Source organism: Balaenoptera ricei, chromosome 15, assembly GCF_028023285.1.
Source record: "Balaenoptera ricei isolate mBalRic1 chromosome 15, mBalRic1.hap2, whole genome shotgun sequence".
Lineage (NCBI taxonomy): Eukaryota > Metazoa > Chordata > Mammalia > Artiodactyla > Balaenopteridae > Balaenoptera > Balaenoptera ricei.
Window position 1 is genome coordinate 24,692,862 of NC_082653.1, and position 22,604 is coordinate 24,715,465.

Sequence of the window (22,604 nt, forward strand, 5' to 3'; positions counted from 1 at the left end):
ATGGCCCCACCATCTTTCTATGTTTTTGTGGTCAACTCTTTTTCCTACTCTCTACTCTTTTTAAACCTCTGGCTCCTATTTTATGTCCTCTCTTTCAGGAGAGACTCTCACCTCTTCAAAGAGAAAACAGAACTCCCTCAACTCTCACTACCAGGACATAAATCTACCAGTGTCCTCTTTTGCTCATACTATAATAGAACAACTGTCGCTCCTTAAGTCCAAGGCCAATTCCTTCACTTGTGCCTTTGATCCCATCTTCTCTGACCTTACAGAGAATCTTACACAACCAGTTTTCTCTTCTCTATTGACTGCTGTCTCTTTTTTGGATGAACTCTGCCCTTGGCTTCTCTGACCCAGAACTCTCAGTAGTTTTCTGTCTACTTCTCTGGCTGTTCCTTCTCAGACTCTGTACACGTACATTAGATATTGGTCTACTCAAACTTTAATCCTGAGTCACCTTTTCTCTTCAGCTTCTATTTTCTCCCTAACTAATCTCATTCATGCCCCCCTTCTTTAGTTACAACCTTTCACAGATGACTCATAAATTTTTTTTCTAGTGCAGACCTCTAGAGATCTTAGGCAACTGCACGTACATCCTTAACAGGACTGCAAACTCAACATGTCTAAAAACAGACTTGTGATTTTTCACCCCTGATGTCAGGTCCTTTGCCGTTGTTCCCGTACTACCATCTATCTGCCCATTAGGCATGTCCTCCTTGACACCTCTCTCCTTCACCTTCACATCCATCACAAAAAGCTGCTGGTTTTATCTCAGATGATTCAAATTTATCCACTTTTCCCCATCTTCACTGCTACCCTAGCTTAAAACCCTTCAATGGTTTACCATTATAATTAGGATTAAAGTCTAAAAGCATCAACATAGACCACAAGGTCCTATCTGGTCTGGCCCCTGTCAACCTCTCCCAGCCTCATTTGACTTCCCTTAGCAACTCGGACATGCCATCCTCTCATCACAAGCCTGGGTATATGTGACACCTATTGTAGGGAGTATTCGTCTACCTTCCCTCTCTTCTCCTCATTAACTTCCCACTCTTCCTACTTATCTTAGCTCAGTTGTCACTGCTATGAGGAATCATAGCACCATGTTCTTCTCCTTCATAACACCACAGTTGTAACTTGATGTCCATTTATGTGGTAGGTAATTAATATACATACTCTGTTAGGGCAGGAGATGTCTGGTTTTGCTCACCACTGTATCCCTGGTGCCTACTGTGGTGCCTAATACAAGAGATGTACAATCAGTAATTATTAAATTAATAACTATCTATCAACTATATATTTAAGTACTTACTACATGCCAGGCTCTAGGTATATAATAGTGAAAAAACATATGGAGTCTCTGTCTTCCTCACATCGATTATATGCTAGCCAGAAAGACTTTAATATGATACGTTTTTATGATAGCAAAGTTATATGGTACTATAGGGACATATATTGGGTTGGCCAAAAAGTTTGTTCAGCGTTGTCCATAAAATGGCTCTAGTAGCATTTAGTTGTCTTTAACTTCATTCGAAACAATTTTGTTAGATTTTATTGTGACAGCTGTCATATCAGCGTGCATTTAAAAAAAAACTTACCAAAATTGGTGAATTTTTGTGTAGCCACTTTAATATTGAAGATGGAAGAAAAAAAGCAACACTTTCGGCATATTATGCTTTATTATTTCAAGAAAGGTAAAAACACAACTGAAACACAAGAAAAGATTCATGCAGTGTATGGAGAAGGTGCTGTGACTGATCAAACGTGTCAAAAGTGGTTTGCGAAGTTTCATGCTGGAGATTTCTCAATGGACGATGCTCCACGGTCAGGTAGACCAGCTGAAGTTGATAGCGATCAAATCGAGACGTTAACTGAGAACAATCAATGTTATACCATGCAGGAGATAGCCAACATACTCAAAATATCCAAATCACGCGTTGAAAATCATTTGCACCAGCTTGGTTATGTTCATCACTTTGATTTTTGGGTTCCACATTAAGTTGACCAAAAAAAACCTTCTTGACCATATTTCCACATGCGATTCTCTACTGATACTTAACAAAAAAGTTCTGTTTTTGAAACAAATTGTGATGGACAATGAAAAGTGGATACTGTTCAATAATGTGGAACAGAAGAGATTGTGGGGGCAAGCGAAATGAACCACCACCGACCACACCAGAGGCCGGTCTTCATCCAAAGAAGGTGATGTTGTGTATATGGTGGGGTTGGAAAGGAGTCCTCTATTAAGAGCTCCTTCCAGAAAACCAAACGATTAATTCCAACAAGTACTGCTCCCAGTTAGACCAACTGAAAGCAGCACTTGATGAAAAGCATCCGGAATTAGGCAACAGAAAACGCATAGTCTTCCATCAGGATAACGCAAGACCTCATGTTTCTTTGACGACCAGGCAAAAACTGTTACAGCTTGGCTGGGAAGTTCTGATTCATCCGCCATATTCACCAGACATTGCACCTTTGGATTTCCATTTATTTCTGTCTTTACAAAATTCTCTTAATGGAAAAAAATTTCAATTCCCTGGAATACTGTAAAAGGCACCTGGAACAACAGTTCCTTGCTCAAAAAGATAAAAAGTTTTGAGAAGATGGAATTATGAAGTTGCCTGAAAAATGGCAGAAGTTAGTGGAACAAAACGGTGAATACGTTGTTCAATAAAGTTCTTCGTGAAAATGAAAAATGTGTCTTTTATTTTTACTTAAAAACCGAAGGAACTTTTTGGCCAACCCAATAGCCGTGATGCTTTGTTCCCCTGTCAAGTCAGTGAAGGCTTTCTGGAGAAAATGATGTTTAAGCTGAGACCTGAAGAATGAGGAAGCATTATCCAGGCAAAAGGTATAGCATGTGCAAAGGCCCAGATCTGAGGGAGGGTATCATCCTCTCAGGAAATGCGCTGAGCTTGAGTAGCTTAGGTTAGGCAAGAGCTGGCATCCTGGCCAAGTGCCTGATATCAGCAGGGCTGCTACGAAACAGTCACGTACCATTAGGATACCAGCCTGAAGACCAGGACAGGTTGTGGTGCACCAACACCAGACACTGAGCTGAGAACTCAGCTGTTGTTGATAGGTCATGTTTCTGGGTAGGAATTTCATAATGCCTCACAAGAGCTCCTGGGAGGAGGCCACAGGTCTGCAGATCACGCACAGGTAAAGAAGAGATGTAGAAGTCACCTTACCTCAGCGTGCCAGAGAGGGGAGAGGATAGGAGGGGCCTTCTTTCCTCTCCATACATACCATGTACACCATAGCCAGGGTCCTCTTTAGGTATCCCCACTTTGGATGTAGAAGTGGAACCAACAACTTTCTTCTCCCTCCCTGGGAATCATCTCCTAGGCAAAAACCTGTTTGGAAGGAAGCATAAAATGGAAGATTCCTGGAGTTCTATGAGAAAATCTGCTTCCCCTCAATTCTATGTATTCTTTTTCCTAAAGGATCAGGGTGTTCTAGGCTTTAGAATATGGTATGTAGTTATCTTTAAAGCAGGGGAAAAAGTGCTGACCTTTAGAGATGTCATACACCAGCTTTTGGGGAATCTGACTTGAGCCCAGAGCCTCAGGATACTAAAGGTGTCATTTACAGTGCACCAGAAAGAATTAATCTAGCAGCTGGGACAGTTAAGAGATGCCCAAATTAGAGCCACTCTGTAGATAAGTGCCAGCCAAGAAAAGATGGAAAGCTGGAACCTGTTTTAGAAGGGGGGTGGGGTGTATAGGCCTGTACACTTAAACTGGACATTGTCCCAAGGTGATGGTAGTCATGTTGGAATGCCTGCCCCATCCATGCTTTGAGACTTAGCAGCTGGCTTAGAAGAGGCCATAATGACTCGCAGGCTTTGTGATATTACATGGAGGGATTCTGGGTAAGTGTTTCCTAGAGGATGTCAGGGTTCTGGCCAGACCCCAGGAATCACAGTCATATCTAGATCTCCACATCAGCCTCAAGCCCTGAGTCTATCAGTCTTTAACTGTTCTAGGGTAAGTTACTTTTTAAATCAGAAATGAATGCTGTAGCTCTTGATTTTTAAGTGTTAGAGCTTTTGGATCCAAATTAAAGGGAGTGTCGTAAAACATCAAGCTGGCTTCTAAAATTTATGTGTCTCAGGACTTCCCTGGTGGTGCAGTGGTTAAGAATATGCCTGCCAATGCAGGGGACACGGGTTTGATCCCTGCTCCGGGAATATCCCACATACTGCAGAGCAACTAAGCCCACACACCACAACTACTGAGCCTGCGCTCTAGAGCCTGCAAGCCACAACTACTGAAGCCTACGTGCCCTAGAGCCCATGCGCCGCAACTACTGAGCCCACGTGCCACAACTACTGAGCCCACGTGCCGCAACTACTGAAACCCACGTGCCAGAGCCCGTGCTCTGCAACAAGAGAAGCCACCACAATGAGAAGCCCGCGCACCACAACTAGAGAAAGCCCGCTTGCAGCAACGAAGACCCAATGCAGCCAATAAATAAATAGATAAATAAATGAAATGTATGTGTCTCAAACTTGTAGACATATATAGTGCTGGGTACCTGGAACATCTTCCTGCAGCATCAGTACTTAAAGTTTTGAAGGGAAAAGAGGGTTTTGCCTTTTCGTACTCATATAAGATTTTGGTCATATATGCACAAACAAAATCAGAAACAGTCTGCGTTTTTCATGAGAAAGCTGAGAAATATTCTGAGCAGTTTATAATGAGATTGTATTGTTGAGAACCAGTAACATTAATCATTCTTCTGCTCTGAGAACAGAGTTTGCTTATGTCATGCTAGCCAAGGCCTAGTTAGACTACCAGATTGGAGCAGGTGGGATGGAAGATTTCTGGGCAAGTCCAGGGAGGCCCACTTGCTTGATAGGTCACTCTCTAATCTGTTGTTTTGTTTTTGGTTGGTTTGGTTCCCCCCACCGACCCCCACTGCCCTGCCACTTTTAATTACAGACACAAAAATTGGCTCCCACAAATCAGTGAACTTCTTTTTAAAATTGCACTTGATCAGATGTGTTTTTTATAAATAGGCAAATGAGTAGTTCTGCTTCCTGATATGTTGAGTTCCCCATTAACACAGAAATGATTTTTCTAGTTTCCCTTGATATTCTTTAGTCTTCTGTTTATAGTAGTTTTATGTTATATTTTCAACTGGGAGAAAGGATCAGTAGTTAAAAACATGAAGTTCAATGTACAAGTTTGAAACCTGGGAAAATATGCTAATAAGAGGGAAGTTCAGAGCAGCCGGTAAGCAGCAGCAGCTGTGGGTGTCCCTGGGGTGCCCTAAGATGCCTCTGACAGCAAAGTGGGGTGATAGCTCTATCCTATCCACAGCTAGTGACTTGAGAAGCAACAACCTACAAAAACACAGAGTATACAAATATACTTAAAACGTAAGTGTTATTATTGTAGAATAAGCATAATTAGATACATCTAATTATGATGTAATTATAATTACATCATAATTAGATGTATTACATCATAATTAGATTACATAATTAGATGTATTACATTAATTATGCCTAATTAACAGACATATAAAAACTGAGCAGAAAGTATCTCAGTAGTCTGTTACCTTAAAACAAAACATCTCAGAAAAAATACAACACAGGTTTAACTTCTGCAGTATTTTTTTTTCATATAAAACACTAGTAAAATAGGCTTCTTAAAAATTAAATAGTGAAATACCAACCAAATTATATACATCGTTACAGTACAAGTGAATGAGGCAAAACCCTAAACAGTAACTACCTGAAACTGCACTCTTGTAGCATCATTTAGAAACCAGCCATACAAATTTTGAAAGGAAATTTCCAGAATTTTTTTACAATTAAGTAGAAATCTTGCCTAGAAGGAGAACAGTAAAAAGTGTAATGAAGTGAGCAAGGTCAAGGTCAATTTAAAAAATTCCTTAGAAGGTAAAGCTCCACACTACACCACCACTACACCACCACTACACCAACCTACACCACCACTGCCACGGCTCACCCTAGTGTCTAAAAGGCTTTTTTTTTTCCAGTTTCTAGCACAGATCACTTGTTTACTCATGGCCTCACTCATTGATTCATCCTCAGAAGCAGAGGCAGCCTGCCAGATGATTGGGTGATTTAGAGCAGTGACAGATGGGAACAAGCAAGGAAGGAATGGAGGGGGGAGCCTGAGGTTGTTTATTCCCCCACTCCTAACCACTTTTCCCAGCCACACGTGTGTTTCTCAGACACACCATTTGATCGTTCATATCACAACAAAGGAGAAGCTCCCAAAGTTGACCTAATTAACAGACATTTTTCTAAGGATGAACACTCAGTCAAGACAAAACCCTGTATGTTTTTACTGCAAATGACAAATTTGCTACAGTGAAAATGAAGCTTGAGAGTTAGACATAAAGGGTTGATTATGGGGAGCTGTGCGCTACGTGAGACTCTGTTTATTTACATGGAATTAAAATAACACCATTGTCAACATCCTGTCAGATTTACTGTCCTCTGATTAGCAAAAGACTAATGAGTAAATCAGAGAAACTGATTCTACCACCTGGCACAAGCATCATAATCTCCCAGTAAGACGTATATATTGAAATTTCCACCAGTAGAAGCCTAAAAACACTGTACAGGCCACCTCTTGGAAAGTCATCTAGGTTTCACTTCTTAGCAGTTACTTAGCTAACAGAGTAGTAAAATTTTTGCTTTTTGCTCTACATTTTGAGTCTGGGTTCTCAAAATATGATACAATACAAAAGAGAAAAGAAAAATTGCTTGAATACTGAACCTAACATGCAGCATCAGAGAGTTCAGCCTAGTTTCTAGAAACGGATAAGTTGGATTCATCTTACACATTAATGGATTAAATAGAAAACATTTTTTTGTCCTTGATGGGAAGTAATTCTAAAACATTTTTTTTCATTTTAAATCCAAAATATCTATTACGGAGCAGCATGAAGAATGAGGGTGAATTTTTAAGATCAATATGAGATTTTAAAGAAATGTTTATAGTTGGGGAGCTTCAGGCTATTCATTGTACTTTGCTGTAGAAGACTTTAGTGTTGAAAAAGTTTTTGAGAGGGTTTATATTTTGAGTTTGAGTTTAAATATGGGATAAGATTAAGTTGGTTGGTTGAAGACATGAATAAAACAAGAGGAATTAAAAGAATTTAAACACACTCCTTCCCTTTTATGTTACTGTCACCCTGTCACTGATATAAACCACTGAGTTCCCACCTCTTCCATGAAGGCTTCAGGCTCACCTGGGCTCAGAGCAGGCTGTGGCTTGCTCTGAATTGCTTCCATGCCTTCCGTACATACACAGGTGTATCCACAGCCTTGATAATACCTGGCTAGGCCATGGCAGACACTTGCTGACCAACGGTCATAGTCATGTTATTTAGAGACTTTGACTATGGCATGGCAAAAAGAGTGCCTCACTGCAGAACAATGGCTTGGCTCCAGAAGGGATCCAGAGGCTGGTTTTTTTTTTGTGGCACAATTCACTCACTTGCTTGGAACATCACTCATTGATTTCTCACCAAAAGCACTGTCAGTCTATCCATCATTTCATTGGGTGATGGAAACAGGTGATGGAGATTGTGGGGTTAATTGCCCAGCTAAAGCAGCTCTCCCCATCCTGGCTCCTTTTCCATGTATGTTTGCTTCACCTTCCACTACCTGTATAACATTTCCCCAATCACCAGGCCCTAGTTTACAGGGCCGAGAAGTCTGAGACCCTCTTCACACTGAGTGCCCCTTTTGAGGACCTTAGACTGATTCAGGGTCCAGTAGGGCTCCACCTAGGTCAGCCCTGGTTCCTGTGGACTGCCTAAAAGGCACTGCTATAAAGAATTGCCTCAGCTGAATATATCCTTCCTTTTTCCCCACAGACATAACCAGTGCGGTGCAATCCAAGCGAAGAAAATCCAAGTAAACAAGCTGGATGACGACTTGATATTTGTAAATGTGTGTGAATTTTACAAAAAGCGATTTTGAGCTGTGACTTTTTAAAATCCATTTCTGTACAGTTAGTTATTTTAATAATGTGGTCCTTTTCCTGGTCCCTGCAACCTGTTTCATAAAGTGCAATGGGGAAAGCAGAGTTGTTGAACCCTTTTGGTGTTGCAAGATGAAGTTCAAGGTTTCTAAAATGTTGCCATGTATTGAGAGGAGCTAATGTGATTATGTTAATAGTTTTCACATTTCCTAAGCAGCCTAGAGTACAGGGTGAGCATTTTTAGATCTTCTAATGATGTATTGTGCTGTGGAAGTACTGTGTGTGAATAGCAGTAGTGGGGCAAAAGGAATCTTCTCATTTGGAAATGTTGTAAATAATTTTATTATATAGTGTTTTGGATGTATTTGTTGTAGAAATGGACCAGTGAATAAAGAGAATCTAAGGGTTTGTACAATGTGAAATACTGACTGTGTTAAATAAATGTCTTTGTCCTAGAACATAAACGTATGTTATTGGTAAGGGATTATTGGGTAAGCAAGCTCTTTCTTTGGACCATAAATGAATAGGAACAGACTTCTTTGTGAATTAGAATCCCATCCTGTCCTCATTACATTGAGATGCCCACCTGGCAAGTTGTGGAAAATGTACATACTTATTCACTCAACTCATTCTTGGCTTTGAAGAAACTAGCTCTTTTCAGCACTGTACCAGCCGCTTTGATATTGATCAGATTTCTTTTGTAGAGAGGATCAAAGGGCACCCAAGATTTTCTGGAGACAGGAAGCCATCAGCAAACCAGATGGCACTCTTCTCTACCTCATTCATCTGCTTCTCCATGCACATGATGGATTGCTCCAAAACAACTATGTTTACACCTCCTCCATTCAAGAGATAAGCCCAGACTGACCAGCAAGATTTTTTGTAACAGCATCAAGAATATAGCCCAGTTTAGGTCAGGTTTCTAACTTCAGTCCATGTCCGTGGTTAAATGGAGCAGCTCCCAAATAAAAGTTGTCATTTTGCATTATGTACTTCAGAGATATCCACTATGTTCCACTCTTTAGCTGCCCTGTTTCTCATCTGCATCAGGCCTGGGGTGACTCATCAGTGTGCCTAGGTTTTTCCCTTTCTTGGCTCTGTTCTTACCTTAAAAATTGTGGTCTCCAAACCAGCTGCTTCTGCCCCTACCCTACCCCCAACATTCAGGGGACTTCAGTGCTTGGTCCTGTCTTTATCTTGGTCTGGACCCCAGCCTTCTGCTGTGTCTCCTACAGCTAGACATATACTCCATCCCTTCCCCTGCAGGGGCTCCATAACCCAGTGCCTGAGACCAAAAGGATGAATTGGTGATTCTCATGCTCTTATTTTCCTTTTTTTAAATGTCTTGCATTATAAGGATTCTCTAGAAGTAGTTATTTCTGAGTCACCCCACATTGTCTGGCTCTGTTACAAGCAAGCTTATCTACCCTCTTCCTTCCCTGTATGACACACACACAACCAGAACCAAAGCCAGCCTAACAATAACACCCTAAGCCAATACTGTGTTTGAGATTGCAAAGTGCTTCTCCTACTTTAGCTATACTCAGGAAGAAAGCATAATGTGCTTTAAATAGATTTTTATTTGTTTTTCTTTATATTAACTTTTTCTCCCATAGAGGAATAACATTACAATCTAACAATCAGAATCCTGTTACACACATACACAGGCATGCCACATGACCAGGCTGAGGTGGTTGTGTCCTTGAGTCTGTCAACATGTCATTACATGGTCAACCAGAGTCTCCTCCTTTCAGCCAGTCTCAACACAAAACACCCAAGAGGGACGCACTCATCTTACTGGTTCCATTTGGAACTAGGCAGCAGGGCAAGAGAGAAGATATAAGGGGCCATGTTATGTCTGCCTTCAGTCCCCTCACATAAAGCCACATGGATCTGAGGAGTCATCCAGGAGCTCTGGTGGGGTCCTCAACGCACCTAACATTATGGGTCAGAGCAAACTCAAGGTTCCAGGTGGGGGCCAGGGAGCAAGCATACTCCAAAACAGCAGCAAACTGCATTCATACACAGATGGTACCCTGATGGGGCCAGACTGGCAAAGGCTGGAAATGACACCCAGTTTGAAGAGAGTTGTATTGGAGAATTACTGGAAGTTGTCCTTTGATATAATTGGGACTCACTCTAGAAACAGGGGTCGCTCTCACATACTCAGTTTTGGCAAAGCGCTGGTAGTCTTGACATTAAGTAACGCAGTCTGGAACAAACTTCACCAGGGTCTCTGAAACATCAGTAAAGACAGACTCTCTAACCTCCTCCTGTCTAAGGTTGCATAGGACTTTGTGAATTCTGGTTCCCTCATGTATTCAAGTTCTGTGGTTTAAAAAAAAAATCCTGAAGCATGCTCAAGGTGAAAGGCACATACACAGTCAATACAGTATGACGAGGTCTGATGCTTCAGGAGTCAGACTAGCAGGAGACCAAACTAGTGTTGGCTCTTAGAAATCTATACACAATTAAAATATTGCCACACTCAAATGCTACAGAATCTATAGGAAAGTACAAAAACATGAGCCTTGCAACCAGCCAGGTGACGATATTGGAGGGTTCTAGAACTACAGGAGCCTCCAGAAATACGGGTAAGGTAGGGGCCTTTTGAAATTTGGGCCAAATGCCCTATAACTCACTTTTCCCCCACAGAAGGATCGTGAGCACTGCCCAGAACTGAGCCTAGGCTCCAGCTGGCAGCGAAGGAGTAGGCAAGAAGAGTTGGAGGGAGTTTCAGCTCTTGGAAGTGCTGAAGACCCTAAGCTGGCTGTGAAGTAACCAAGGAGTAGCTGGAAGAATAAAACGGACTAGGTCGTAACTGAAGGAGAACCTTGGAGAGAGGAGCAAGGTTGTCAACTACTGGGGCCCTAGTGGACCAGCATGGGGACTTTGATCTGCTCTTACTGTAAATTTGGCTTATTCCCTTGGATAGGAGACCCCAACAGGGCTTTCTCTGTCCCTATCCCAGCATCCATGGGGCTACCCCCTCCCTTATCCATATACCCCACTGGAGGCCTAGGGTTATAGGGTCAGGGAGGGCAGCTGCCTTTGCCCGCATGGGGTTGCAGAGTTTTCTGTAAGCCTCAGCTTGGCTGTGAGGCCTAGAAACCTAGAATTGAAGGGAAAGACCTATGTTAGTATGTAATAGGAAATCTTAAAGGTTTCAAGGAAGAAAGAGCACACACTAGAAAAGGACAGAAAGAGGAAAAGGGAAGCAACTCAGGGCATCCCAAGAGGCTGTTGCTGGTGTCTGAGCCCAAAAGTCAATCCCACCGTGAGAAGGGGAAAGCTGGCTGCCCCTGTCCCCTTTGTCTCACCCAGATATTCAGGTTCCCTCTTCTAGGTACTTACTGGAGGAGAAGGGAAGGGGAACCATAGGGTACCCGCTTCCCCCCAGCAGCCTAGAAAGGAAGAGAGCCCTGGGAAAGAAAATGAAGAGAGGCTCCCCTAAAGGCCCTGAACCTGGACAGGGACTATTTGGGGATTGTGGCAGTGGGGCTCCTGGCCTCCTACTCAGGAGTGTTTATTAGCCATCCTGGCAGAGTGTGAAATACAAGGCCAGAGGCAAGATGAAGGCTGGCTGTCATTCCTGGGATGGCTTCACCCCACAGCTTGTCCTCCCCAGCATCATCATTCTGCATTCTTATTCTGGGGGGTGTCCTTCCCCTGCCTAGAATCCCTCTGGCCTGCATCTCTCCTAAGCTAGTTCTAGCACCTTGGGCATGTGAACAGATGTCTAGGATGGCAGGGCCTTGCCCAGCCTTTACTGCTGGGTTGATGTGGGTAGGGCAGCAAGGTACTAACTAAGCCTTTCAGATACAGGGACCTGCAGAGGGGTTGATTTCAGGAAGAGATTTGGGCGGTGGCATTATAGAAAAGGGATGTGGGAGTAGACTCCACGCTCCAGCTTGAGAGCAGGGCTTGGCCTCTCTGAGTAAGCACCGTGCCAGCCCCCATTGTGCCCTGCTCCCTACAGCATCTCAACCTGTCTGTCCTGTCTACATTTCCAGTAGGTTTCCTCTTTTCCTCGATTCCCTCCACCTTCTCCCTTTAACTCACATCTCACAGTCCTTTCCCACATACCTTACCTTTCCATGCCTAAGCAACTCCAAGGAGCCCAGCCCCCAGAGGAGAGGGAAGGGGAAGACTAAAGGCAGAACCCTTTAGTCTCAGTGGGAGAATTACTGGGAATGAGTAATAAGGGAGCAGGAGTGAATGCAGTGCCAAACATTAGATTGACTGAGGCTTATAAAGTGGGAGCTGAAGGTAGGGAATGAGCCAGATATGAAACTGGAAGAAGACACTCTCAGAAATAGGAGTGGGCCAGAAGTAGAGGACCAGAGGGCAGGGATGGAGAATGTCAGGGCAAAGATCAGGATGGGAACCGACGGAGTGTCGGCGGTGGGGGAGATGGAGGATTAGATAGATGCCAGAAGGGGCCAGAAGGTGGGAGGGTGAAGCGGGGGCGGGGGGTTCAGAGGCGGATTAGAGGATCAGAGATAGGGAAATAGAAGGAGTGGGAGAGAGAGAGAGAGAGGCTATCACCCCCACCTCACACACTTAAGAAGAAGGGAGGTTGTGGCGTCCAGCCCTTAGTGGGCTGCAGGCGCCCCTCGAGCAGCACACTGGCTGCGGCGGAGGGGCTGGATAAGGGTCGGGAGTCAGCGAGGGGTTTGCGGCACGGCCGGCGGAAGCTCAGTAGTTGAACTGGCGCTGGCACGGCTGGTAGACAAAGCTGCCCTGGTGCTTGGGCCGGCGCGGACGGCTCTCGCGGGCGCGGTTCTGCCGTTGCACCACCTTGGCGCTCAGAGCGTGGCGCTCGGCCCGCTGCCGGGCCCGCTGCAGGCGCCGCGCCTGGCCCGCCTTCTCCAGCAGTGCGGCCCGCGCCGGCAGAGGGGCGGCGTGGTGCAGGGCCCGGGGTTCACGGCGAGCAGGCGCCAACTCCCTGCGGGGACAGAGCGAGGCAGTCAGGGCTAGACAAGTCGTGGGGGACGGAGGAGAGCGCTGGCACTTCCCACCCTGTCCCCGCACCCTCACACGATTTGGTCCCTGCTCCTAGGGGGGCGCAAAATGCCCTTCTTGTGGGTACCAGCCCTTCCTCCAAGCCAACCTGGAGATGCCTACTGCCTCAGCGCTCCCAAGCCTCTAAGCTCTCTCTCTCTCAAGCCCCGCCCTAGCCACGAAGCCACGCCTCTCCCTATCTCAAAGCCCCGCCCCTTTACCTTCAAGCCTAGCTTCATTCCGGCCCATGGGCCCCGCCCTTTGCCTCGAAGACCCACCTCTAAAGGCCCCGCCCCGGCACTGCCAGGGGATCTCCTGGGCTCGCTCCTGCAGCGGGGACCCTAGCCTCCAAGACAAGCTTCTCTAGGCCTCCAGGCTCCGCCCCCGGCCGGCTCACCCGTCGCTAAGGTCTCCGTCTGGCAGGGCGGTGTCGGGGTGCGGGGAAGGAGGTCCAGGCTCCAGCACTATGGTGCTGCCGGTCACGTAAACGGACATGCTGGGGTGCTCGATGAGGAGGTCCTCCAGGGGGCTGCTCTGGAGACGGGCAGGCCCGGGCCCAGGCCCTTCTGCAGTAAAACAGGCCGGAGGGGTAACAAACCAGCTCTCATCCATCAAGGAGGGTGCGGGCGGAGGGCGGCCCGCAGGGGCCGGGGCGGCCCCGGGGCTGGGTGGAGCTGTGAAGCTGTCTACGCGGCGCGGGAGGGGGAGCCATGCGGAAGAGGGGGCGCAGCATGGAGGGACACACACACGCGCACACACACACACACACACACACACACCGGACACAATGGGGCAGGGAGAGAAAGGGCATCGTTAGTCAGACACGCAGCCCCGCCCGCCATACCCACTGGGCATCCACAGTCTCGACCTGCTGCCCTAGGGCGCGTGAGGTGTGGACTCCAACACTGTACCGCCAGGAGATGGCCCCAGCTTGCATGGGATGGGGCCCTGTTACCCTCCATCTCCAATATTACTGCCTCAGCCCCAGTTTGCCCAGTAGGCCTGGGGGAACTCCCCAACCCCTTAGCAGCTCCCTGCTCAACTGCTCGGCCACTTGCCCTAATGACGACTTCACAGGCCCAGGAGTCAGTCCTGGCCCCAGACTCGGGCCTCACCCGGCAGGTCAATGATGAGCCAGCCATCCACTTCATCCTCCTCAGAGACGAAGGCTCGAGCGCAGTCGGGGTCCTCGGGGGGCGCCGGGGAGCTGAAGAAGAGGCTGGTGAGGCGCTGGAGCATGGTGGGGGAGTGAAGAGGCCTCAGGGGGGTGCCCTATGGCAGTGCAGAAACCTGGGAGGTAGAGAGGAGTCAGAGGCACCACAGACTGGTCTCCCCATTGTGGCTGGGGATACCTCCCCCAGCCCCCAGAACAGCGATAAGGGTACAACAGGGATGCGTGGGAAAGCTTTGTCGTGTGTGTGTGTGTGTGTGTGTGTGTGTGTGTGTGTGTGTGTGTTCCCTTTCTGGTAAGTCAGCCTGCCTTCAAGCTTTTGTTTTCTGTATGACCTTAGAAGTTATTTAACTTACCTGTGCTTTAGTTTTCTCATCTGTCAAATGGCAAGGATAATAGTATCCTCCTCTCAGCCCTTATAGGAATTAAATGAGCTAATAATAGTATCCTCTCTGGGCTCTCATAAGAATTAAATGAGCTAAACACAAAGTGCTCAGAACAGCACCTGGGTACAGAGTAAGCATTCAATAAACTAATCAACTAGTTTATTATTAATAATTATTAATATTGTTGCATGCTCTAGGAGTGCTATATATGACCAGACTCTGTCAGGGAAGGTTCCCCAGAGGATTGGACATCCAACCTGGACCTTGAAGGGTAAAAACAGTTCTCCAAGCAAGGAAGAAATCACCCAGTATTGTGATTATTTATCATCACCATCATCATCGTCATCATCATCATCATCATATAGCTAACATTCATGTGCCAAGTACTATACTAAGCACTTTACCTATATTACCTCAAGTAATCCCCATGATAACTCTAGGAAGTGGGTATAATTATTATCCCTTTTTTATAGGTGAAGAAATTGAGGCTCAGAGATGTAAGATAATTTGCCCAAAATCTCAAAGCTAGTAAGACACAGAGGATTTTAACCCACGCAGATTCCAGATCACTATACTCCATTGCCTTTGCTGGGTATCTGTCTGGATTAGGCATTTTTAACTTAGTGGCCTGGGGCCATGGTCCATGTGTATTTTTCTGAAAAGAAGGACCTTGGTTTTCATCATGATTTCCTAAATAGCGGTCCTTGACCCCAGAGATTAAGAACCACTACTTGAGCCTGTGTGGCTTGAAAAGTGCTCGCTAGCAGAAATCCCACAGAACAGCTAGCATCCTCACCCTGTGATCGCATAGGCCTCAATTGTGTCTGTCAGATGAAGATCCTATTCCCACAGGCCCTCCCCCCTCTTACTCCCTATTCCCAAGCTCCTGCTCAAGGGCAGCATCCCTAGCTAGGAGGAAGAAGATCAGGTTGCCTGGCCCCAGAGAGACAGCAGGTCAGTAAGAGCTGATGATGGAGGGAGGGAGCTATCAGACCCCAGGAGCCCTTAAGTATGAGGACTGAGGGTTTGACCAGGACTCAAGCCCTCAATCAGTCCTTCCCTCAGTGAAGATGAGGAAGGAAACCCCCTGCTCCAGGAATATAAACACCAAGCCTACCTCAGGACTAGACCTGGGCTAGGGGCTGCTGGCCAGGCCCCCTGGATGTCCCTAGAACTTGACTCTCCACATGTCCCCAAAGATAGCCAACAGTTTTGCTACTCAGCCACTTGTCACCTTCCTCTAAGGAAGTTTCCACACTTTCTATAAAACTCCCTGGGGGCATGTCCACACTTCCATTCCCTGGAGGCATTCTACTCTTATTGCTAACCCACCTGGGGTATTTCTTATGGTTGTTACTACCTCTAATCCCTGGGTATATTTTCACACTTGCCACAGAATCACCTAAACTCTATGCCCTGAGAGTACTCATACATTTGGCGGATCCACGGTGGGCTCCAGAAGGAAGTGCTGCCTGGGCGTTGGCCTCCCTGGTGGTAGATCTTCAGGGATTATGAAAGGTTGGGCCACTCTCAACTAGTGCCTGCCCAGCACAAGCCACATATCCCAGCCCATCTGTAGCCACAGGGAGTTAGTGACTCAGTTACCAAAAATCCAGAGAGTGTGGCCCCTCCTAAAGGAAGGGAAGACTGGGGCCTTGTTGAGGCACACCCTCTTTCCAAGGACCATCAAGAAAATGAAAAGGAAATTAATAGGTGTTTCAGGAGCCATGATATTCACCCAGCCCATTTTGCAAGCTGAGGATCAGAGGACATAAGTCTATCCAAAGACACACGGCTAGATGGTGGCAGAGCAGGCCTAGCCCCAGGTCACTGAGCATTCAGTCCAGAGTGAACACAGTCAGGAAGCCCTCAGTAAATCCCCCAAAATATAATGATGCAGGGGACACGGGGAAGTCAGACAGGAGTCAGACTTTGATCAAGTCACTGCCTCTCTCAGCTATAAAAGGGTCTGAGGTTCCTGGCACCAAGATTCATCCTGCATTTTCCAGAGCACCCACTGTGTACCAGAGTCTACTCTGGGCCTCCTCAAATTACAAACAGATTGAGGTAAGGGAGGCTTAGCGTGGGGGAAGCTCCCTGCCTGAGGTCACACAAAAAGTCAGTGACAGAGCCAGAACTGACAACCTCACCAGCCAGCCAGTGCCCGCCCCCTCTCATGACCACTGAGGGAGGCTCCCAGGATTTTTCTTTCCCAACCCTGCCAGCTTCCTGGTTCTTACGTTCCCAGCTCTGCTCCAGGGAGAACCGTTCCCTTTAATAACTATAGCAGCTGTGCCCGGAATAACACTTGAACCCCAAGCCACCTCTATCCCATCCAGGCCACCCTTGAGCAAAGTCTAGGCTGGGATGGGACTGCTGGTCCAGCCCATAGGCCCATCTATTTGGAAAGTCAGAGGCTCTCCTTCTCCCGCTCCTTCTCTGGTCCCTCTCTGTGAGCAGAAAGGGGCAGCACAAGCCTTGTAGTCCCCAGCACTAGGCCAGGTCAGTCCTCTCTAGCTGACAACTCTGGGGCTGGGAGGTGAAGAAGAGCCAAACAGAGGGAACTCTCACCTCCACTCCATCCCAACATTGGAGACACCCTGAGGCAGGCATTGACTCACATTTCTGTGGTCAGAACAGCTAGGAGGCAGTGATTTTATTGGGCTCGGCAACTCCAAAGAAGAGAGTGAGGGTCAGGGCCTCAAAAGGGGACCCAGTCTCCAGAGACCTCCTGGAAAAAGATCCAGGAGTGAGGAAACCTAGGAGCTCTATCAAATTTGGATGGTGCTTAGCCCAAGGTAGAGTCTTCAGTGGAAGGAGGATGTGTAACTTGTTACTTGTAATGAGCTCCTACTAGGTATGTGCCCATGGCTAATGCATCTGCTACTCACTAGGTAGGCATGACTCTAACTGGCTGCATGACCTCGAGTAAGCCATTTCCCCTCTCAGGGCCTCAGTTTCCCTTCCATGAAATGGGGTCTAAGACCCCTCGTTTGGGGGCTGGGAATGACGTCAGCTAAGGCGCTTCACACATGTCAGGGATTCGGAGAAAGTTATGATGTTAGTCCCAGGGGTGCAGAACCTGGAGCCAGAGGGAGCGGGTAGTACCACCATCTGGCGCTGCCCCAATGACCTGGATCCGAAGCTTCAGGGGCCCCTGAATTCCTGACAACCCCCTCCCCGCAGCCTAGACTCAGTAGCGCCTTCGGAACCTCTCTCAAGTCGCAAGACGAAAGTAGGGGATCAGAGGCTTGACCCCAGCTCCTGGATTAGCCCAGGAAACTGGAGGACCCTCTGGTCCCGCTGCCTTTCAGCGTCACTCACCCATAGGCCCAGCCCCGACCCAGCGCCAAACGGGTCACCGGAGGACAAGCGACCTGAGCCGAGAGGGGGTGGGGGGGCGGTGCCGGCCTTGGTGACGTCTCAATGTCATATGCAAATCGGGAGACGTCATGGTCTACCGGGCTTGCGGCAGCCAATCCGGAGACGGGAATGCTGCCCTGGCGGCCGCCGGCGGAGACAGACAAAGACCCGGGAGCTGGGGGCGCGGGGCGTGTCCCCAGGCTCCGGGAGCCCCCTGGCCAAAACCGGTCGTAACTCACCTGGAGACTGGGGCGGAGCGGCGGGCGGAGGTGGCTCTGAGGTAGTTGTGAGGCGGGGCGTCCCGGGGTCGGCGGCTGATCACAGGCGCGGCCGCATCGCGGGGGCTGGGCGGGAAGGTGGCTGGGGTACGTGTCGGACACTCAGGGCGCTGCGCTCGCCCGCGGGGCTTTGGGTCTGTGCAGCCGCCGCTGCTGGGCTCACGGCACAAATTGGAACGTTCGAACAGCTGATTGTGATGTCACAAAGGGGCCCGCCCGCCTCGCGTCACCGACCGGCGGAGCGGCGGCCAATCCCAGGTTGCGGATCCCCCCTCCCCGCCTCCTCCACGGTTCGCGGGCTAGTTAGTGGCTCCCTCCCCGGGATCCCGACTCCAATCCTAGGGGCGGCGGCCCGGAGAAGCCACTGCTGGAAGCTTGGACCCCCTACCCCTGGGCGACCCACGGACCTCTCAAAGAGGAGGGTTCCCACTCCTTCCTAAGAGATCCCCATCTTCCTGCACTCCCCCCGCATATCTCAGCGCCCTCACCTCTCGTACTGCCCCTCTTGTCCTTTCACCTGCATCCTATTTCCAAGTCCCTCAATCTCTACCCTTTTCTCAACTCCACACCACGTTCGTGCACCTCCCTCCTCCTCACCAACCTTCTCCCTGCTCTCCCTTTTCTGTCTCACCTTCTCAGCGTACGCGTTCGCTGCTTTCCCACCCCATTTTTCCTCAGCCGGGCAGGCTTGAGAGGTGGGGGACATCCCTTTCTCTGGTTCCAGGGGAGCACCCGGCAGTATAGAAGAGTTGGTTAGGCTGGCAGGAAATTTTGCGGAGTAGGACTTGGAGAGGAATTGCTCTGGGCTGAATAACCATTGAGTGCTCAGCACTGGAACGTTTACACACCTTATTAACCCATTCTGCTGCAGGGGCTGGACAGAAAAGTGACAGGACAGGGACTGGTTATTAGCCCGGATTTACACAGACGGAAACAGACAAATCTCACTGTTAGTATGTGGATTCATATTCAATAATACACTCAACAGAAACTATTGCCGCTGCCAGACCAGTAGCTGACATTTATTGAACACTTACTGAGTGCTAGGCACTGTGCTATACTACTTTATATGTGTTTTGATCTTCACAACAATCCTGAAAGGTGGGTGTTATCCTCCTTTTCCAGTTGAGGAAACAGCCTCAGACAGCCTAAGTGACTTCCCAAGGTCACACAGCTATAGTAAATGGCAGAGCCAGGATTTGAACCCATAGTTGCTGGCTCCAACTCTCTCCACTCTCTACATGCACCAGATTATCAAAACCCCAGAGCGCTTCAGCCTTCCCCGGGAGACCTGGGCACAGTCCTGATTTCCCCCAAACTTGCTGTGTGACCCCAAGCAAGTCATGTTACCTCTCTGGGCCTCAATTTCCTTTTTTTTTTTTTTTTGGCTGCGTTGGGTCTTTGTTGCTGTGCGCGGGCTTTCTCTATTTGCGGCGAGCAAGGGCTACTCTTCGTTGCGGTGTGAGGGCTTCTCATTGCGGTGGCTTCTCTTGTTGCAGAGCACGGGCTCTAGGTGCATGGGCTTCAGTAGTTGTGGCACACGGGCTCAGTAGTTGTGGCACACAGGCTTAGTTGCTCCGCAGCATGTGGGATCTTCCCGGACCAGGGATCGAACCCGTGTCCCCTGCATTGGCAGGCGGATTCTTAACCACTGAGCCACCAGGGAAGTCCCAAGTTTCCTTTCAGATATTCTTTCAAACTCTCCATCCTCAGGTTTCTTCCAATCCCATATTCTAGGCCCCCAGCATTCCCAGTGGCCTGGGAAATGCCTGAAATACTACAAATACACATCCTCAGAGTCTCCAGAGGTTCTGGGTCCTTTCTTAGTAGAGCAGGGCTGGTGGGGACGGGTCTGAGAGCTGTCCATCTGGTCCATCAGGAGGAGGGGGTGAGCTAGGCCAGAGCTTCTGCTCTGGTGATAAAATCCCAGCCTAATATCAAACCCTAGAAGGACTCCTCAGTCCTAGCAACTAGGAGAAGGATCCTGGAAATAATACCCAGAGGCTTGGCTGGGGTGTAGGGGATGTAGAGCAATGTTTTGGCCCTTGGAGGGGTGTCCCCAAAGCATCCTCATTCTTTGCAACCCTGAGTCTCTGCCCATCACATCTGCTTCCTACTAACCTCATACCCTCTCTTGACCTCTCGCTGACTTAAACTAAATAATCCCTAACATGCCTCTCTTGTCACACCACTTGCCTGCTCTAAAACCTTCTGTGGCTCCCACAGTACCATGCTCCTTAATACAGCATTTGTGGCCTTCCATGATCCAGCCCCAGTTCTCTCCAGCTTTATTCCCCTTCTTCACTTACACACACCTTGTGCTAAGTTCAAGCTCCTCATTGTCTCTTCAACTCTCTCCCACAGCCACACTTTGGCTCAAGCTCTTTCCTGGAATGCCCTCTTCAGCCCTTTCTGAATTCAGAGCTTTCCTGTCTTCAAGATTCTACTCACCCCTTCTTCCTCTAGGTAGCCTTTCCTGTCCTCACCCATGGGTCCAGAGCTACCTTGATGGGCAGTACAGTTATTTATTTGTTCAATAAATAGTAAGTCATGGTGACTAATTGTGTGTATGTGTTTTCCCAAGTAGATGGTGGGCATCCCAAAGGCAGGATCTCAGTCCATATACTCCCATCACTCAGCCTGTGCTGGGCCTGGCATAGAGTAGACTCTAATCAAAGGCTCAGCGATTAAAAGCTGGGGACTTCCCTGGTGGTGCAGGGGTTAAGAATCCACCTGCCAATGCAGGAGATATGGGTTCAAGCCCTGGTCCAGGAAGATCCCACATGCTGCGGAGTAACTAAGCCCATGCGCCACAACTACTAAGCCCGTGTGCCACAACTACTGTGGCCTAGAGCCCGTGCTCTGCAACAAGAGAAGCCACCACAATGAGAAGCCCGTGCACCGCAATGAACAGTAGCCCCTGCTCACCGCAACTAGAGAAAAGCCCACGTGCAGCAATGACGACCCAACACAGCCAAAAAATAAGAAAAAAGAAGGTTGATAGATACTGCCAAATAGCCTCTAGGATGTACCAATTTATACTGCTTGTAGGTTCATTTGTTTTTTTCTACATAAATATGTCATATGATAGGACTTCCCTGGTGGTGCAGTGGTTGAGAGCCTGCCTGCTAATGCAGGGGACACAGGTTCGAGCCCTGGTCCGGGAGGATCTCACATGCCGCAGAGCAACTAAGCCCATGCGCCACAACTACTGAGCCTGCACTCTGGAACCTGCAAGCCACAACTGCTGAGTCCACGTGCCACAACTACTGAAGCCTGTGCGCCTAGGGTCCATGCTCCGCAACAAGAGAAACCACAGCGATGAGAAGCCCGCACACCACAAGGAGCAGCCCCCGCTCGCCGCAACTAGAGGGGGCCTGCGCGCAGCAACGAAGACCCAATGCAGCCAAAAATAAATAAATAAATAAATATTTTAAAAATGTCATATGATATACTCTGTCCTGCAGACTCACATATTTCACTCAGTAACATGACACAGGAGTTCTACCTATGTCAATATACACAGATCTTCCTCATTACAAACAAAACCAAAAACCATCTTACAGTTTCCCATTGTATGGCAGAAGAAAGCTTATTTAGTTTATCACATATTGATGGACATTTGGGTGGCTTTCAATTTTTTGCTGCCACAAATAATGTAACAGTGACTCCTCTTCTATGAATAGAATAGAATCAGAGAAGTGAATTGCAAGATTGATAGATATACATACTTAACATTTCAATAGGTGCCATCAAATTGCTCTCCCACAATGTTGTACTAATTTAAACTTCCACTAACGGTGCATGAGAACCTTAGGTTTTCATCTTGAACTGGCCCCTGTGCCTTCTCCTGGATCAAAGCTCAAAGTCCCAGTTATCACTGGGATCATCCAGACCCTGAGCCCTACTCTGCAGAATCTTGAGTGGATAAGCCAAGTGCTGGGAGGAATGAACACAGAAAAGGGGCAGGCTGTCCCCCACTTGCCAGATGGTCACCCAGGTGACCTTTCCAAAGGAAAGATTACTTTGGGAGTGGGAGAAATTGAGCTCCCCTTCAATACGAGTGTCTGAGCGGAGGTTTGGTATCAACAAATGCACTGAACTTCTACTCTGGGGGGGATCTTAAGCTGGGTGTCTTGACGTAGAGATGAGTCAGACCCTGTCTCTGCCCTCTCAGAGCTTGATGCTCATGGAGAAAATAGACAAGTAAACAGACAGTGACAGTTCTAAGTATTGAGGTGGACTTCCTTTTCTGACAATATCTGGAACTTCCTGCTACATAACACATGGAAATGCTGGAAATAAAAACAATAAACATCCTTTTATTTTTTTAATTTTTTATTTTTTTATAAATTTATTTATTTTTTGGCTGCGTTGGGTCATTTTTGCTCCATGCGGGCTTTCTCTAGTTGTGGCGAGTGGGAGCTAC

The 22,604-nt window shown here is 47.7% G+C and overlaps 2 protein-coding genes and 1 long non-coding RNA gene across 11 annotated transcripts in view; 2 read left to right on the forward strand and 1 right to left on the reverse strand.

Annotated features, from left to right (window-relative positions):
- NCOA6 (nuclear receptor coactivator 6) overlaps nt 1-8,931 on the forward strand; it is a 100,533-nt gene extending 91,602 nt beyond the window's left edge. For all 8 annotated transcript variants that reach the window (XM_059895814.1, XM_059895813.1, XM_059895819.1 and 5 more), the window contains one exon: nt 7,867-8,931. In XM_059895814.1, the coding sequence (XP_059751797.1) occupies nt 7,867-7,910 (44 nt within the window). In that variant the 3' untranslated portion in view covers nt 7,911-8,931. The remainder of the gene's footprint in view (nt 1-7,866) is intronic.
- A 604-nt stretch (nt 8,932-9,535) lies between these two features.
- On the reverse strand, nt 9,536-18,379 carry TP53INP2 (tumor protein p53 inducible nuclear protein 2). Of its 2 annotated transcripts, none has more exons than XM_059897415.1 (4): nt 18,137-18,379; nt 14,093-14,267; nt 13,375-13,543; nt 9,536-12,921 (listed from the first exon to the last, which is right to left on the reverse strand). In XM_059897415.1, exons 2-4 carry the CDS (start codon nt 14,214-14,216, stop codon nt 12,672-12,674), a joined length of 543 nt encoding a protein of 180 aa, XP_059753398.1. In that variant the 5' UTR covers nt 14,217-14,267; nt 18,137-18,379; the 3' UTR covers nt 9,536-12,671. The 2 variants fall into 2 exon arrangements, with proteins under 2 accessions (XP_059753398.1, XP_059753397.1); XM_059897414.1 differs by having other exon boundaries at nt 13,375-13,663.
- Nucleotides 18,028-21,615, forward strand: LOC132349202 (uncharacterized). The gene is made up of 2 exons (XR_009497630.1): nt 18,028-18,177; nt 21,267-21,615. It is a non-coding gene; the product is annotated as an uncharacterized LOC132349202 (long non-coding RNA).
- Nucleotides 21,616-22,604: the final 989 nt, after the last annotated feature.